The 16,791-nt window shown below is 51.3% G+C and overlaps 1 protein-coding gene across 4 annotated transcripts in view; it reads right to left on the bottom strand.

Moving 5' to 3' along the window:
- The window catches only part of SEPTIN9 (septin 9), a 150,771-nt gene that overhangs the window by 66,776 nt on the left and 67,204 nt on the right, over positions 1–16,791 (bottom strand). The window contains exon 1 of one of the 4 annotated variants that reach the window (XM_064728371.1): positions 8,857–9,028. The exons of the other annotated variants lie outside the window; for them this stretch is intronic. Within the exon in view, the coding sequence (XP_064584441.1) occupies positions 8,857–8,911 (55 nt within the window). The 5' untranslated portion in view covers positions 8,912–9,028. Of the gene's footprint in view, positions 1–8,856; positions 9,029–16,791 lie in introns of those variants that run through there. 4 annotated transcript variants of the gene reach the window in all.

Genomic DNA, 16,791 nt, shown 5'->3' on the forward strand with positions numbered 1-16,791 from the left:
AGGACACTTTAAAAGCGCCTTTCCCAAAGCTTCTGGTGATCTAACAAAAGAAAGAAGGAAAGAAGTAAGGGTTGCTGGGGCCGCTCCCTGTGCTTGTGCCAGAAGGCTTCACACCTTTCCTTCACCAATAAACCAACCTTGCTGCACTACATATATAAAATAAATAAATTATCTATCTATCTATCCATCCATCCATCCACCTCTATATATATTTAGTGACATTCTGCTGTTGTACCCTGACTCTCACGCTATCCTGGGTCAGGTTATGAACAGTTTATGCTCACATAAATCCCTTCTCTGATTTCACAGCCAGCCTTCAAAGGAAGTTGCAGCAGACTGCCGGCTCTGACAGGAATCACATGCACAAGGAAAGGCTGGCAATGTGCTGTCATTATGCAGGGCCTTCCTGAATGGTGTAAACAGTACCAAGAGGTGGAAATCTGGGGATAAATGCAAGTTTAGGGCTCTGACATCAATCAAAGCAGCGTTTCTCTCACTCACAGCAAGGTATAAAACAGCCTGAGGCTGATGCAGCAAACTGCTCATTTCCCAGAAATGAACATGCAAAAGCAAAGTCACGACTAAGAATAGAAAAAAACAATAAAATCCACACTCAGATTAATACAAAATCCCAGCTTTCCAGTCCCCATAATGCAGTTCTCAAAAGATTTTAGCTTGATTCTCTATTACACTTGGGTTTATATAACCATTAACTCGCAGCAAAATGCTTCCAGCTCAGAGCAGTGTATTTTACATCCCTTATATTCATTTCATACTTGTACAGAAAATTACATAAAACACAGAGTATCTAGCCCAGCAGATTGCATTACTGCCTCTGCCAGAGGCTCACTCCAGCTCCTGTCTGCTGTCTGAGCTCCAGTTTCCTTTCACAGGGGGAGGAGGAAGGAGAGAAATAAATCTTTGCTGTGCCTCCCATGGGGCTGCAGATTTGGTTTGGTTCACTAATATTTCTAAAATGCCTTGAAATGATTACCCAGAGACAAAAGTATGATGCAGATGGTCTTGCAGAGCCCAGCTTGCCCCGTGCTGGTGCCACAGATGCCAGGCCCAGGTGGCTGAACCCCAGTGCCCAGCAAGGGACACGGAGAGGGGGTGACCAGGGACTGGGTGATTGAATCAGTCAAGTCTCCATTGGAGAAGATGCTTTGATGGTGGTGTTGTGATATGCTGGTTAAAAAGCTCCAGAAAAAGGAGAAATTGGGGTAAAGGAGGGATCCAGGAGCCATTCAGCCCTGCAGTGCTGCCCTGATTGCTGCTGTCCCTGCTCTCCTGGAGGGGACACCCAGCACTGCAGTGTGAGCTGCTGCCCAAACCTCCTGAGGGCTCTGAAAAATCAACTCCAATCCATCCCATGCAATCCTCCCTGCAGCTTTACTTCCATTGGCCAACATGACACAAAGATTCAGTCCCAGCCCCAGTGCTCACCACACTCCTTGTGCCCCAAAGCAGGGCAGTGACCAGTGCCATGCCCTCACCACCACCCCAGGGCTGGCAGAGCACCCGCCTCACCCTCGCAAGGGTTTTTGTGCTGCTTCTGTCCCAAACTGCCACCTCTCCTGCCAGGAGGAGTGGCACAGACTGATGTCACAATGTCCCCTGCCCTGCAATGCACAGGAGGCTGGCTGTCACTATGATATTTTCTGAAAAATCCCTTTGCCAGGATTTCTTCTCTTGAGAAGCTGAGAAGCCTCAGAAAAGAAATGTAAAGAATAATTATCTGATTGTTTTGGAATGTAGCTTGGAGATCATTTACTAACAGGTGTATTTTTGATTGGTTTTATGTGAATTGTGTTGACTTAATGACCAATTTAGTTTGTTTGTGTCGAGACTCTGCTCAGTCACAGGTTTTTATTATCATTCTTTTCTAGCCTTCTGTTTGTATCCTTTCTCTATAGTTTAGTATAGTTTTAGTACATAATTTCTTATAACACATAATATAAATAATATATAATATAATACATAATATAAATAATATATAATAGAAATAATATATAAGAATATAAATAACATTAATATAATATAATATAATATAATATAATATAATATAATATAATATAATATAATATAATAATATAGTGGTGGTGTTCGCAGGGGTTTCAGGATGAGGGAAGAGATGAGAATTTTGACTTTATGTTTCAGAAGGTTGATTTATTATTTTATTATATATATATCATATTAAAAGAAAATTATATATTAAAACTACACCAAAGAATAGAGAAAGGATTTTATCAGAAGGTTAGCTAGGAATAGAAAGGAATGGAATGATAATAAAATCTTGTGACTGACCAGAGAGTCTGAGATAGCTGGACTGTGATAGGCCATTAATTAAGAACAACCACATGAGACCAATCAAAGACGCACCTGTTGCATTCCACAGCAGCAGATAATCATTGTTTACATTTCATTTCTGAGGCTTTTCAGCTTCTCAGGAGAAAAGATCTTAGCAAAATAATTTTTCATAAAGTATGTCCATGACAATAATATAATATCATAATAAATCAGCCTTCTGAAAACATGAAGTCAAATTCTCATCTCTTCCCCCATCCTGAAGGCCTCACAACAGCACAGCTGGCTGACACTGACTGTGCCCACCCACCCCAAAGTGCCCTGGCCTGGTGCCAGCAGCCCTGGGAGGCTGCAGGGTCACACAGCACCCTTGGCATGTCCCCTTTGGGCACACGAACCAGCCAAGGGCCAGCTTGGGTGGGCACTGTCCCTGTGCCACCGCCCTGGAGGCGTCCCCAGGAGAGCCAAGGGCTGAGCTGCACGCAGCAGCCTCCCAAAACAATCAGGAATAAAAGCCTGAGTCACAGCCATCAGGAGATGAGATGAGATGAGAGCTGCTCAGAATGAGCTGGAACAGCAACAAACCCCTTCCTGCCCAAGAAGAAAAACCCTCCTTGCCACTCTTTTGTTTGTCACCACAACAAACTCGTTCTTGCTGTGTGTGGCAGGGAGGGAAGTGAGGAGGGGGCTCCTGCACCCAGGAGGGCTCTGCCCACCTGGCACCAGCACAGCAGCTGGGTACAGACTGCTGGTGCCACCAGAGGGGTGCCAGGACCAAACCAAACCCTGCAGGTGTGAAATGAGAGGTAGCCAGGACACATCCCCATCCCTGTGAAGGGCATGACAGCCCACAGAGAGCTCCCCTGATGGAGCCTGACCCCCACCAACCAGGCACAGCCCCCCAGGAACTGAACTCAGCCCCACTGACTCATTTTACAGGCTCCAAACAGGCTTAGCCTGGATTTAGGGTCACTTGGCTTGCTGCTGAAGACCAAAGGGGTGCCAGAGTCCACTGCAGCAGGAGGGGACAGGGAGGTTGGAGAGGGAAAGAGCCCACATGATATTCTTGCAGAAAGATGCTGCCTTAAATATCAAAGTCAGAAATGTGGATATCTGGAGTGGTTATGGGCTCTGAAGTCTCCATTATTATTTTTGGATTTATGACATGTCCCCATCCAGGCTTTTGTGGCTGCTGTCTCAGTCCTGGCTCCTGGAAAAAGGGCTGAGCAGCTCCCTGCAAGGAAGGGCAGCAAAGCAGAAATTAAACCAGCACCCAGTGAGGCCACGGGGCACCCAGGGGTGCCAGGTTAATGCCTGGCAGTAATTTAGCCCCAGGTGTGCTGGCTTGTATAGGCCATGGTCACTCAGACCTCTCAGAGCTGGCCCAACACATCCCAGAGGTGCTTCCCACTCACTGCCCTGCCCCAGCCCACCAAGGGACAATGAGAATGGAGTGCAGCACTTTAAGTGGGTCCCTTGCTGAGGGAAAGGTGCTGCCAGGACCTCGGGCACTGGGGAGAGCCAGCAAAGAGTTCCAGCCCCTGATTCAGTCCCTCCAGGAACCAGCACTGTGCTTGCAAAACCAAAGCAGCTGCCCTGGCTGGTGCAGAGAGCCATCCCCTCCCTGTCCCTTCCCAGCCAGGCTCCTCTGCAGGGTCTCAGCACAGTCTGTGCTTGCTCTGCCCAGGGCTGGAGCTCACCTGAGCCAGCCCTGGTGCCTGCCCTGATGTGACAGCCCAGGGACACTGCTCAGTGCCACGGTGGGACACACAGCCCTGCTGTGACACTGCCCAGTGCCACAGTGGGACACACAGCCCTGCTGTGACACTGCTCAGTGCCACGGTGGGACACACAGCCCAGCTCCAGGGACACTGCTCAGTGCCATGGTGGGACACACAGCCCAGCCCATCCTGCACAACAGGACTGTAAACAACAACCTCTGGATGATCCTACAGCCAAACCAGGGCCAGAGGCCATCCCAGAGCCCAGTTCACACGGACAGAGAGATCATAAATTCTTCCCTTTGCACTCCCTCACAACCTTTTTATTCCCAAAGAATTAGATTTACACAGGGAAAAATCCAGCCCACAGTAGCAGGTAGCCAGGGCTGCGACCAGGCAGATGCAGGCTTTTGACTCTGTGGCTCAAAGGCCAGTTCTGCAGGGGAAGACAACTTCTGCTGGGGAAGACACAAAACTTCCCTTCCCACAGGCACCTTCCTCTGGCTCCTTCCTCTCCCACCACAGGAGGATTTGGCAGAAAACGCCCATCCAGCCCGTCCTTTTGCCCCAGGTAGAGAAACACAGATGTGGAATGAGAGAGAGAACACTCTGAAGTGGCTGTAAAGCCCAGCTTTGAGGGTGTCAGAGGGGATTTGCTGTCTTTCAGGAGCAGCTCTGGCTGTGCCCACACCGAGCTGGCCACAAAGAGCTCCAGGAGAAACCAGTCACTGTGTGACTTCTTGTGGACAGCCCAGGAAATCCAACAATTGAGGAGCTTTGCTTCACTCCCAGGGCTGGGATGATCCAAGATGGAAATAGGAAAGATCTTTTTGCATTTCCTTTTCCAGGCATTGAGCCCTGGCACACCAGGGACTGTTAGTCACACGCTCAGCTCCCTGCCTGCACCTCATCCTGCAAACCCTGGGGCTGGGCTTGGGGGACACACCTTGGGCCTGAGAGAGACACACAAAAACGAAGCAAATCCCATTTCCAGGCCTTTCCAGCCTGCTGGATTCAAGGCACATCACCCACATTGGCATGCTCCTGCTAATATTAGCCCGGGGTGAGTCCCAGCATGTGCAGCATGCAGCTGCAGCTGCTCCAGGGGCAGCAGGAACAGGGCCCTGCACAGCCCAGGGGTGCAGCACGGCCACGTGTCCCACAGACATCCCAGGCATCTGCTCAAGGAGGTTTTAAAGATGAGTCTGTGAGTTTTGTGCACGTAGAAAAGTCTATTTATAATGCAGAGTCCTCCTGAAAATGAGCGGGGTGATGATTTTTTGGTGGCACTGGGATATAACTTATCATGAGTTTGTACCTCATTGGGACAAAGTCCGCTGGTGAGATGCTAAAAATACCCTGCATTGGGTGGTGAGAGAAGTGTCTGAAAAGTGTGTAATAATAAGGAAGAGTAAATAAATAAAATGGCCAGAGAAACCCTCTGATCAGCAGTGTCATGTCCTGGCAGGGCTGGAGGCTCCCCACCCAGCTCCACAGCATTGCCAAGGCTCACCCACAGCCAGCACACATTCCCAAGGGAGCTGGGCTCTGAGCAATAGGAAAATCAGGGATTAGGAGCCATCCACAAATGCTGTCTCATGGTCTCTGCCAGAGCAAACTTGCCCCCACACAGAACCCCTGGGAACCCTCCTGCCTCTCCACACACTCACAGCCCCACTCAGCACTTCCAGCAGGCACAGTTTACACCCACTGTGACAATTTGTGTTTCAACATTACAGGGAAACCAATCTGGTGCTGACTGACAGCACTGGCAAAGGCAAGGAGTGCTTGGCATTGGTGCTCTGCACCAGAAACTGCCAGCAAAAACACACCTCAGTCACCCTGGCACGAGGGACTGGAGCAGATCTCCCCTGTCTCACCACCAGGCAGCAGAAACTGAGTGCACAAAGCTCTGGCAGGATGAGGAGTTCCACGCTGTGGGATTATCTTCGTGCAGCATCACAACCAACCAAAGCTGTGAGCAGGGGCATCACCCCTGCACAGTGGGGCACCATTTATGGACTCCAGCACTCCCACATCAGCCAGCCTGGCTGGGTCAGGCAGCTCTGGGCTGCAGGGATTGGCACCTCACCAGGTGGGTTCAGCACTGCAGCCTCCCCTCCCTGCAGCTCAGGCTCTGTGCTGAGACCCCGGGGAGCTGAGGGACCCAGAGCCCCCTCAGAGCAGAGGTGAGCCTGGGAAGCACTGCTGGAACCACAGCTGCACCAGCCACACTCCTGAAATCCTGCCAGGATCTATAAACCCAGAGGCAGAGGTGTTATTGTCTGTAAATGCTGGCAAACCACAGACCTAGTGATGCTCTGTCCCATTAGAGACAGGGAAGCTTTTGTCAGTCAAATAAGGGGGATTGGAATCATAGAATGGCTTTGGTTGGGAGAGACCTTACAAATCATCTATTCCCAACCCCTCTGCCATGGGCAGAGAACACCTTCCACTAAACAAAGCTGCTCATGGTCCCATCCAGCCTGGCCTTGAACACTTCCAGGGATGGGACAGCCACAGCTCCTCTGGGGCAGAAGAGGACTGGGCCAGTCCTCCCTGGACTTTTCTAGTGCCCTCCTCCTGCAGGACCTGCTGGTCAGTGCAAGATGGGCACTGTGAGCATCCCCATCACAGCACTGGGCACGAGGAAAACACACTCTGCTGCGCTCTGTTTTGTTCTCAAACGTTGCTTTAATCTGGAAATTGAACTGGAATCAAGTACCTGGTGCTGCTTCCCCCTCCCCAGGGGCCTCTGGAGCCTCCCCAGGCTGGCAGCTCCCCAGCCAAGGCTGCAGCTCCCTGCCTGCTGCAACACAGCAGGGACAAGGAGCCAGGCAGGGATGCTGGGAGGAAAACTGGCACGGATGCTGCGAGGAAAACAGGCAGGAACAGCCAGGGTGGCTGGGGAGGGCAGGCAGAGTGTGACTGCAGGGAACAAAGAGAGCTGGGGATGCTCTGCTCTTGCTGCTCCGTGGTGTTTTTTTGGCAGATCTCTGCTGCTTGGCCAGGGGCTGCGTGAGGCTGAGGTACCCACCCAGCAGTCGGGAACACTGCATCTCCTGCCCTCCGGGCTGCAGATTAATTGCTGCTTTTTGGGAAGCTGCTGTGCCAGGCTGAGAGCTAATTAAATTGTGAAACAGTAGCCCGGATCCCTGCTCAAGGGCAAGGCCAGACCTTTTGGCTTCAGACACACGGAGCTTTCCCCAGCCTCTCCCTCTGCACTGGCAGGAACTGTTAAGTGCTCCATAGACTGAAAATAAAGGCAGGACGGAGCTGCTGGGTGCCACGGAGGAACACACACAGCCCAAACAGGGCCCACAGCAGAGCCTTTATCGTATCCGAGTGGGGAATTACTCATTCTTCAGAGATTTAAATGCAATTGGGGCAGCAGAGGGAAGCGGTAATTACATCAGCTCGCAGCCCTACGTGGGGAAGCTCAAGGACAGTCACAAAGGCGCCCTTGAACCCAAAGGGGCGGCGGATTCGGGTCACTCTGTGTCCCAACACTTGTTAGTCCCAATCTGCCCGAGGGACGTGACTTCCCTCAGCCTCCTGCGCTGGGGAGAGCCCAGGGGATGGTGACCGTGGCCAAAGCCCGGGGCAGGGGATGCCAGGGGAGGTGACCGTGTCTAAACCCTACAGCAGGGACCCCAGCTTTGCCACCCGTTTCCTGCCTGACCTGGAAGAGGAACCCCGGCTCTCGGAGCCCCCTCGGCTCCCCAGCAGGAAAACCAGCAGAGCTCTCTTGCCCAAGGTCAGCCCGGCTTCTCCAGGAGGCGGAGGAGCCTCAGCCTATAGCGCTGCACACGCAGCCCCTGGATAAGCTTTCACCGCGCGGCCCCAACATCTCCGCTATTTCGGATTCTTTTTCTTTTTTCCTCTTTTTTTTTTTTTTTTTTTTTTCCAGAAACCGCTGCACAAAGCTCCGCTTGGGTCGCTGCCAGGACGCGCAGGGATGGATGGAGCCGCTCTTCCAAAACTCTGCTCGGGAGGAAGATGAGCTCCCTTCGAGCCGATCTCTCAACGCCTGCTCCAGGCACGGCCCCCCAGCCCTCCTCTGCCTGTCTCTCACTCCCAGACCCATCTGGCAGCAGCACGCTCCCCGCTGGCTTATCTCGCTTGGAAAAAGCAGAATACCAGGCGAGAGGAGCGGGGGAGAAGCCGTCCCGGTCCGCACGGGCAGATCCTCCAAGGGCGCTGGAGCTCTGCCACGGGACAACAACTGCAGAGCTCCCGCTGCAGGGATTCGGGAAAGTGGGATCGTTATCCACATCCCAGGGCTGGGTTTGCACCCCAAAAGTGGGAATCAACAGAAGGGGCTTTCTTTTCAGACTTTCAGTCTGGTCTGGTGTTTTCAGCTGAAAAAACTACATAAATGAACACGGGAAGGGCAGGAAAGGAGAAACACCCCGTAAGACCCTGCCTTGGCAGATACACCAGCGGCCGCAGCCGCTCCGGACAAAAGGCACCGACAGCCCTGGGGATGCCTCCCTGGGGCATCCCGCTCCTTCCAGCCCTCCCTACCCGCGGGGCGCCACCCCAGCCTGGCCCAGGACCCCACCGGGGGCTCCAGCGGTGCGGGGAGGCTGCGGCAGCCGAGCCTGGGGACGCCGAGCCCGAGGGAAGCCGAGCCCAGCTCAGCCCTCTCCGCTTTTGGCTTCAGACACACGGAGCTTTCCCCAGGCTCTCCCTCTGCAAACGCAGCAACTATTAAGTGCTCCATAGACTGAAAATAAAAGCAGGACGGCGGCTCCTCCCCGCTGAACCCCAAAAAGCGGCTGCTCCCTCCGTGGGTCCCCCTTTGCAACCCCCGCGCCCCACCCACCTTCGAAGTCGGAGATGATGCCCTCCAGGTGGGCGCTGACGGCCGGGTCGGCCATGGCGGGGCGCGGGGCGCTGCCCCCCGGCTCCGCGGTGCGCGCTGCGGCCGCGCGAATGGCGGAGGGCGAGCGGCTGCGGCCGCCCCCCGCCCCGCCGGGCAGCCAGCCATGCCCCCGGCCCGGCCCAGCCCGGCCCGGCCCGGCACGGCCCCTCGCCGCGCACTGGCTGCTCCCCACGCCCGTCACGCCGCCCCCTCCGCCGCGCCGGCCCCTCCGCGGGGCGGCGGCCGCGACCCCCGCCCCGCCCTGGTGTGCGCCCCGGGTTACACCGCGTACCCCGGGTTATACCGCTGTGCCCTCCGCTCGGGGAACACACTGGGGAACCAAGCAGCGCTGCCCCACGGAGGGTGGAAGCGGCCCCACACGGGTGGAAGCGGCCCCGATGTTCTGGGCACCCCCGGGTTATACCGCATCCCCCGGGCCCGCTGTGCCCTCGGCTCGGAGCCCCAGTGACGGGGAACAGGCTGGGGAACCAAGCAGCGCTGCCCCACGGAGGGTGGAAGCGGCCCCACACGGGTGGGTCGCTGCCCCGATGTTCTCCGGCGCTGATGGAGCCTTTTCGCTTCTGGGTTTAGCCTTGTTTGGAAAGGGACAACTCGGCCACGCTCCGTTTTGTGGTTGCTCGAAATCAAACCGGCGCTGGGTTAACAAACCGCTGCCGAATCCGAGCAGCCCCCTCTGGAAAATCAGCGCTGCAGGAAGGAGCAGAGGGGAGGCAAAACTTGCCCCGATGCTGAGCCCAGCGCTCGGTGCTGCCACAGCTCCCTCCGCTCCAGCCCCAGCCAGCGAGGAAAACGCTCTGGCATCGACACCAGCCCCGTCCGTGACACTGCTGCCCCTTCCCCACCTCTCACACCCTCCCAGGTTGAGCATCTCGCTAGCTGATGCTTCTCCCTTTCCGGTGTTGATTCAAATCCTGCCCTCTTGACCCTCTTTTTTATCCTCCCCGCCCTGTGTTTTAATAGCATCATTTTAAAGTGATGATACCCCCTGAAATGTGTCCAGGCACATCAACAGGAAAGGAAAAATGAATGGGTTGGGCTTTCAGTCCACTTGGGGTGAGCCATAAAGGAAAATGATGTAAAATAGTAGTACAGTCACTGCAGAAAGTATGAGCTTCACCACAGACATCACCCTTTTAATTTCACACATTTAAAGTCTGCAAACACCACAGACTCCCCCAGAGTGTAAATGAACCAGAAAATGAAACCAACAGTACCAATTTCCCAGACTCAACCAGCTCCAGGTTCTCCACACTGTCCAAGGAAAGGCATTACTTGAAACCATGAGAACTGTTTAAATAATCTTGAGAGCACCTTTACAACAGAGGTATGATATTTTAGGGCAGGTACAGTGGGTTTCCTCTCCTCTGGCAGGCAGCAGTGCTCAGCTCTTTCATTTTTTGCTCTCCTTGTGGTGTCACAAACCACCAGAGCAGCGTGGGGAGGGACAGCTCTGCATCTCTCTGCATCACAAATGCAAACAAAAATGCCTTTCCTGCAATACAGTGCCTGTAAAACTCCTTGGTGCCATCCTGGCTGAGCACCACCTGCTGTTCTCCATGGCTTGGAGGAGAACAGGAATGGCCATGGACCTGCAGCTCCTGTGGCACTGAGCTCAGCACCCGGGTGCCAGCTCCCTGCTGTCCCCACCACAGAGGGCTGGCCCGTGTCACTGGCATTGATTTTTGAAAGAAAGTGTCTTTATTTTTCCCCTCCCAAGCAGTCTTATGCGGGTCACACCAGCAATCCATTTCCAGCAGGTAAAAATGTAGCTGTCAATAATTAACTTTGTTACTGAGTGAGAAAAAAGTCCCTCTTTGTTAAAAATCATTGATGACTCGCTGACTTGGAAGAACAGAACCTGGATTATTAGCCTTTTACAAAATCTGTTAAACATCCTGACTGCAGCCTCATCACAAAGTTGTAGAATGGGTTTGAGCAGGAAGAAACAAAGCAAAACAAAACAAAAACTAAGCAAGACAACCTAAAAATCCTCATTGTAAACAAGACTTTAAAAGAGCAATACAAGCAATCTGAGGAAGGACCAAGCACATTTTTTTGATGTTCACAGCCTACCCGCTTGCAAATCCCATAAGATTCAACATGACAGCCCCTGCTTGGAGTTTGGTGGCACTCTCTGAGCTGTGGTCACACAGGGATTGGGGTGATGCTGTGATGGGAACTCTGTTTTTGAGGTCAACAGGAGGCAAGAAGAAATAAACCACTAGAAAAAACCTCAAAACCTTCTTGATGGACTGTGGTGGGAGCGTCACAATGACGTCTGGTGGAGCTGGTGAAGGAGCTCAAAGCACTTCAGCAGAAGAGGTTGGGGCAGTTTGGGTCAGTCCCAGCTCCCTGGGTCAGTCCCAGCTCCCTGGGTCACTCTGTGTTTCCCAAGCAAAGGCAATTTGGGTTATGTTATCATCCTGGATCTAATAAAAGTTCAGCAAATGGAGCGGCCCAGAGGCGAGCCCCATGAAGTGTGAAATAAAATATCCGGGCTAGAAGTAGGAGTTCCTTTTCATTAAAACCAGCTGGGTCATATTGCACCCATGTGCACCTAAGGCACTGAGAGGGGGAGAGAAAGATGGAAAATTACAGCAACTGAACAATAACAAGAATATCCAGAGCTCTAACAGTAAATATTTAAAGCAGCAAGGTATGTAAACAGCTCACCTCATAGCACATACCCCAAACTCCTGCTAGAAGAAGAGGAGCAAGCTTTCCTCCAGGGAGATAACCCCATCCTTCTCTCTTTTGGAGATTCTCTTGCCCTTTTATCTCATTGAGCCATGTCAGAAGCACAGCTTTACAAGAGCATCAGCCCAGAAAAACCATCCCCCAAGCTGCACATAACCAAGCTCCACTTCACCTGGTTTTCTACCTGCATCCTCAACCCAAAAGCTCATGTTTAGCCAAAACCTTCTTCTACAAAGACAGACAACCCTGGGAAGCTTCTACAAAAGCAGGCAATCCTTCTCCACAGGGATGGAGAACCTGCCTCCTCCTCTGGAACTGGGTTTTGGTCAGCACAGCACCAGTGTGTGCTGTACTGCTCAGCCAAACACAGTTCGACACAGCCCCTGGTTTGCCTTTTCCAGGTGGATGGAGGAGATTGAGGACCCTCAGACTTCTCCTGATGAAAGATGTCCCACAGTGATCACATCACCTACACTGCCTTAGATAAACTAATCAGGTTCTGCTCCCTCTGTCCTTGTGGCAGGGATTTTCTTCAGGCACTTCTCCGCCCTTCCTGCTCCTTCCCCCAGACACATCACAGGTGTTTGTAATTACATTTTAATTTTTATCTGAAAAGAGAAAGAGCTCCCTTTTCAAAAGGAAGAGAGCAGATCTCATCTCTTCTATCCCTTGCTGCTCCCCTTGCTCACACAACCAAGGGTCTCACTCACTGTTTTTACTGTTCCAGGAACCTCACCTCAAGCTCCTGCTTTGATAAGACCTTTGGGATCCTCTCCACAGCAACTGCTGCTCAAGATAAAATTCCTGCTCTCCAAAGCACTGGCTGCAGGAGAATTTTAGGTAAATATTTTCCTTGCTGTGTTACATTACAGTAGAAATATTTCTTGTTTCATTACTACACCAGGCCACCACTGACTGCCCAGCCCTTTCTCCTTCACCATCACCCTGCTCTTCAGATGAGCAAAAACTTCCTGCAAAGTTGTTTTATTGGCCTAGAAGTTATTTCCTGCCCCCAGAAAGGCAGTCTGTAAAATCTGCTGAGCACTCAGTTACAGGTACCAAGCTAAAAATGGATGAAAAGAAGCTTTAACCCTTTTCTCTCTGGGTGCTTTACCCCTGGGCTCAGGGTAAAAGGAGGGATGTTCCTCAAGGGCTTCTCCAGATCTCAGCTCAAACTCCCCCAGAAGCAGCCAGGGCTGGTCACAGCTTCTAACCTGGCATGGGTGTGGGGGATCACAAAGCAACCAGGCTTAGAAAGGAGATTTCAAGGAGAAAAAAAATCATAGGAGAAAAAAAAAAAAACATAAGAGAAAAAAATGCAACCAACCAAGGAGACGACAGGTATCAGCTTCAGAAGATCCTTTAACAGGCCAAGGCAGAAAAGGGACTTTCCTATCCAAAGCCATTTCAAGCAGCACTCTGCACTTTCCTTGCAGGCTGCTAAGAATGCAGTTTTTCAGGCAGATTTTCCTCCTCCCACAAGTCAAGGTTTTTCTGAAGCTCTTATCAGTCTCACAATCTGCTGCAGTCATGAGCATCAGGCTGGGTTAGCTGGGGCCGTGACTCATTGTGGCTACCTGAGCCTTAAAGTATCACCTACACAGAAGTGAGCAATTGTGAAGGCAGCTCTGAAGACCCACAGGATCTTCCCCTTCCTCCTCATATGTTATTTAGAAAACAAAACTCTTTATTGATTATGGCCTTTTCCACCCCATGCTTTGAGGCTTACAGACCAAAATGACCATGTAGGAGCAGCTAAATTTCATTATTATTAACCACTCAGTGTTTCTTTGAGAGCACAAACACCTTTCCTTGCTGCTGATCTCAGGTGAAAGCTCCTCCCCAGCCTTTCTGGGAAGGTGCAGGGGATGGGTGGAGGCACCTGCAGTGTGCTCAGGGCATCACTTCCAGCTCAGCACCAGGGCAGGTGGCAGAACCCAAGAAATTCCTCTGGCTGCCCTAGAAAACTCGAGCCCCTGCCCAAGGAGCTCAGAGACCTTGGCACAGAGCCCAAGACCCCTGTGCCCTTGATTCAGCCCTTGGAAAAAACAATTACCAACCTTATATGAAGAATTACAAGCCACAAAAGTTTAAATAAAATAATAGTGAATTTATCACAAAGTAAAAAAGAAATTTTAAAAATTTTTAGAATGAAAGTTCAAGAAACAAAATAAAATAATCTGAGCACGTCCAGCCTTTCTCCTTCTTAGCCTCCACCTTTTGCTGTGATGTTGGCACTTTTAGATTAGTTTAGAATAAAAGCTCACTGTCTAACATAAGTAATAAGTATTAGAAAGTAATTACAAATATTGTACAGAGTTTTTAGTATAAAAAAATAACATTGCCCCAGAGGCTAGCAAAGTGCCTCTAACTGTCTTGCTGAGCAGACCTCAGCAAGTCAAGAGAAAGAATTTTATAGATAAGAAACAATAAACAACCTTGAGCCCAAAAAATGAAGAGTTCTGACTCCTTCCACCACCAGGCTAAGAAAAGAAACTTTCTAACACATCTGAAGTCACTCTGAGCAGCAGAAGATCCCAAGAGGCAGGGTCACAGGGAGACACAGATTTGTATCACCCAAAGGTGAAGGAATGGTGGAGCTCTTCTCACAAACCAAAAATAAAGGTTGTTACCATCACCTTCCCCTCTGCTCCTTGCCGTGCTGAGTTCCTGCCTCTGCTCCAAACCCACCTGGGAGAGCTGCAGTCATCTCCATGTGACAGCTGGGGAAACTGAGGCACGGGACAGATGTCACTCTGCACCAGGGAGCTGGCAGGCCATCCCAGCAGGGCAGGGAGCAGTGCTGGGGGCCCCTAACCCTTGGGAAGTGCCCCTAACCCTTGGGAAGTGCCCCTAACCCTTGGGAATTGCCCCTAAACCTTGGGAAGTGCCCCTAACCCTTGGGAAGTGCCCCTAACCCTTGGGAAGTGCCCCTAAACCTTGGGATGCCCTAACCTTGGGAATTGCCCTACCCTTGATTGTCCCAAACCTTGGGAATTGCCCCTAAACCTTGGGAAGTGCCCCTAACCCTTGGGAATTGCCCCTAAACCTTGGGAAGTGCTGCTGTCCCAGCCTGGGGATGAGGGAACTCCGGAAGGAAAATCAGCCACGGCTCCCATCCCCTCTGCCCGTGGTTTCGTGGGGATGAGGGAACAGCCCAGCCCTGATGACGCAGGAATTGTCACCAAAAGAGGCTCCAGAGGATCCTCCTGCTTCCCCAGGGTAGGGAGCACGGGGAGGATGGACGCTGGTCACACTTCCCTTCCTCTGCAGGGAAACCAAGAGCATGGGAAAAGCTAAAATAGTTCTAAACAGGGTGGCTAATTTGAGATTTCTGGATAACAAACTTATTTATTTATTTATTTATTTATTTATTTATTTATTTATTTATTTTTTAAAATGCTGTTGGATCTCATCCCTTAGTGCCACACAGCGGGTCAGGTAACTTTGAAGAGTGGATAACAGGAAAAAGACAAAATATGGCAGAATGGCAGAAGGGCAGCACTTAAAGGGATTTTAATATAGAGTTTGCTCCAGAAAACAGCCTCAGCACGAAGGACTTCACTGCCCCTGTAGGTCCCAGCATGGCCACAAGCCACCAATGTCACAAAATTAAAGTAACTCCTAAATTGTATTAAATTTGAGACTTTTAGCAGCAAGGCAGAAACCATTAGAGCTCCCTCATGATCCATCCTGGCTGCCCAGCATCACTCACACCCCACAGGAGGGTGGAGAGGGGATGGGGCTTTAGAAACATCACCCACAGATGCACTGCAGGAAAGAGCTGCTGTGGACAAAGATCCCCATTGCCAAGGGAGCAAAAATACCCCAATACAACCCCAAATATGGTTATGGTATAAATGGATCAGTAAGAGTGCAACTGAGAAGATTTTAAAGGGATAAGGTGTAAAGAGACTGATGTGAAATCAAGGGAGCAAAAGGCCAAAGAGGTTTCTGCTGGTAGGAAATTAAAGAAGGCACAAGGAAGGAGAAGGTCCCTGAAGCTTCTCAGATTTTCAGTATACAAACAGAGCACTCAGCAAACTTGGTGTTCTGGAGCTGAGGTGCCCCATGGGGGCTGGATGGGTGAGGAACAAGCACAGACAACCACAGCCTCCTCTCCCCCCCCAGCAGATGCTCAAGAAGATGAAGATCAAGGTTTGCCTTCCTGTCAGCTTTAACCCCATTAAATCAGCACACAGAGGAGGAACCAGCCTGCTCTTCTCAGAGCAAGGGATCCACCAGGTGTGGTTCCACTGAGCAGGGCAGGGGCAGCACCAACACCCTGGAAACAGAGCTGGGTCTGTCCTGCTCCCACTGTGCTCATCCCCGATGGTCCCAAACACCTCCCTGGGATTCATGGGGTCACCCAGGGCCAAGGTGGGATTCAAGCCAGGCACCAGATCCCAGGGTTTGCCTGCTGGAAGGATACTGTGGGTCAGCACCCTCTGGGGGGCACACAGCTGGGCTGGGGGGCACAGCTCTGCCCCTCCAACCCCCTCCCATGGATCTGAGTCTCATCCCCTCCAAGGAGCAGCCACCCAGCCCCCTGACTGTTGGGATCTTTTGCTGCTCAGAGTGACCCCGAGATGTGTTAGAAAGTCTCTTTCGCCAGCCTGGAGCTTGAGGAAGGAGTCAGAGCTCTTCATTTCTCTGTCTCAAGGTTGTTTATTGTATCTTATCTATAAAAAATTTGCTCCTACCCCGCCGAGGTCCGTCCAGCAGGACAGTTCCAGGCACTCTGCAGGGCAATGTTATGTCTTTATACTAAAAACTACATGTACAATGTTTACAATTACTTTTCAATACCTATCACCTATGTTAGACAGTGAGCTTCTATACTCTAAACCAATCTAAAAGTGCCAACATCACAGCAGAAGATGGAGGCCAAGATGAAGAAGGAGAAAGGCTGGACACTCCCAGTTCACTCCATCTTGCCTCCAGAACCCCCATACCAAAAACCCCAAAATCTACCTTTTCACCTTGTGATAAATTCACTATTATTCTACCTAAAATGTTGTGACTTGCTAATCTTCATATAAGGTTGGTAATTTGCTCCACGGGTCATTTACAACCCCACAGGTATTTTGGGCTCTGTGCCAGGGTCTCTGAGCCCCTGGCAGGGTCCTGGCCATCCTGGACAGCCAGAGGGATGTTCTGGGTTCCCACATCTGACCT

The sequence above is a fragment of the Zonotrichia leucophrys genome, chromosome 18 (assembly GCF_028769735.1).
Source record: "Zonotrichia leucophrys gambelii isolate GWCS_2022_RI chromosome 18, RI_Zleu_2.0, whole genome shotgun sequence".
NCBI classification, from domain to species: domain Eukaryota; kingdom Metazoa; phylum Chordata; class Aves; order Passeriformes; family Passerellidae; genus Zonotrichia; species Zonotrichia leucophrys.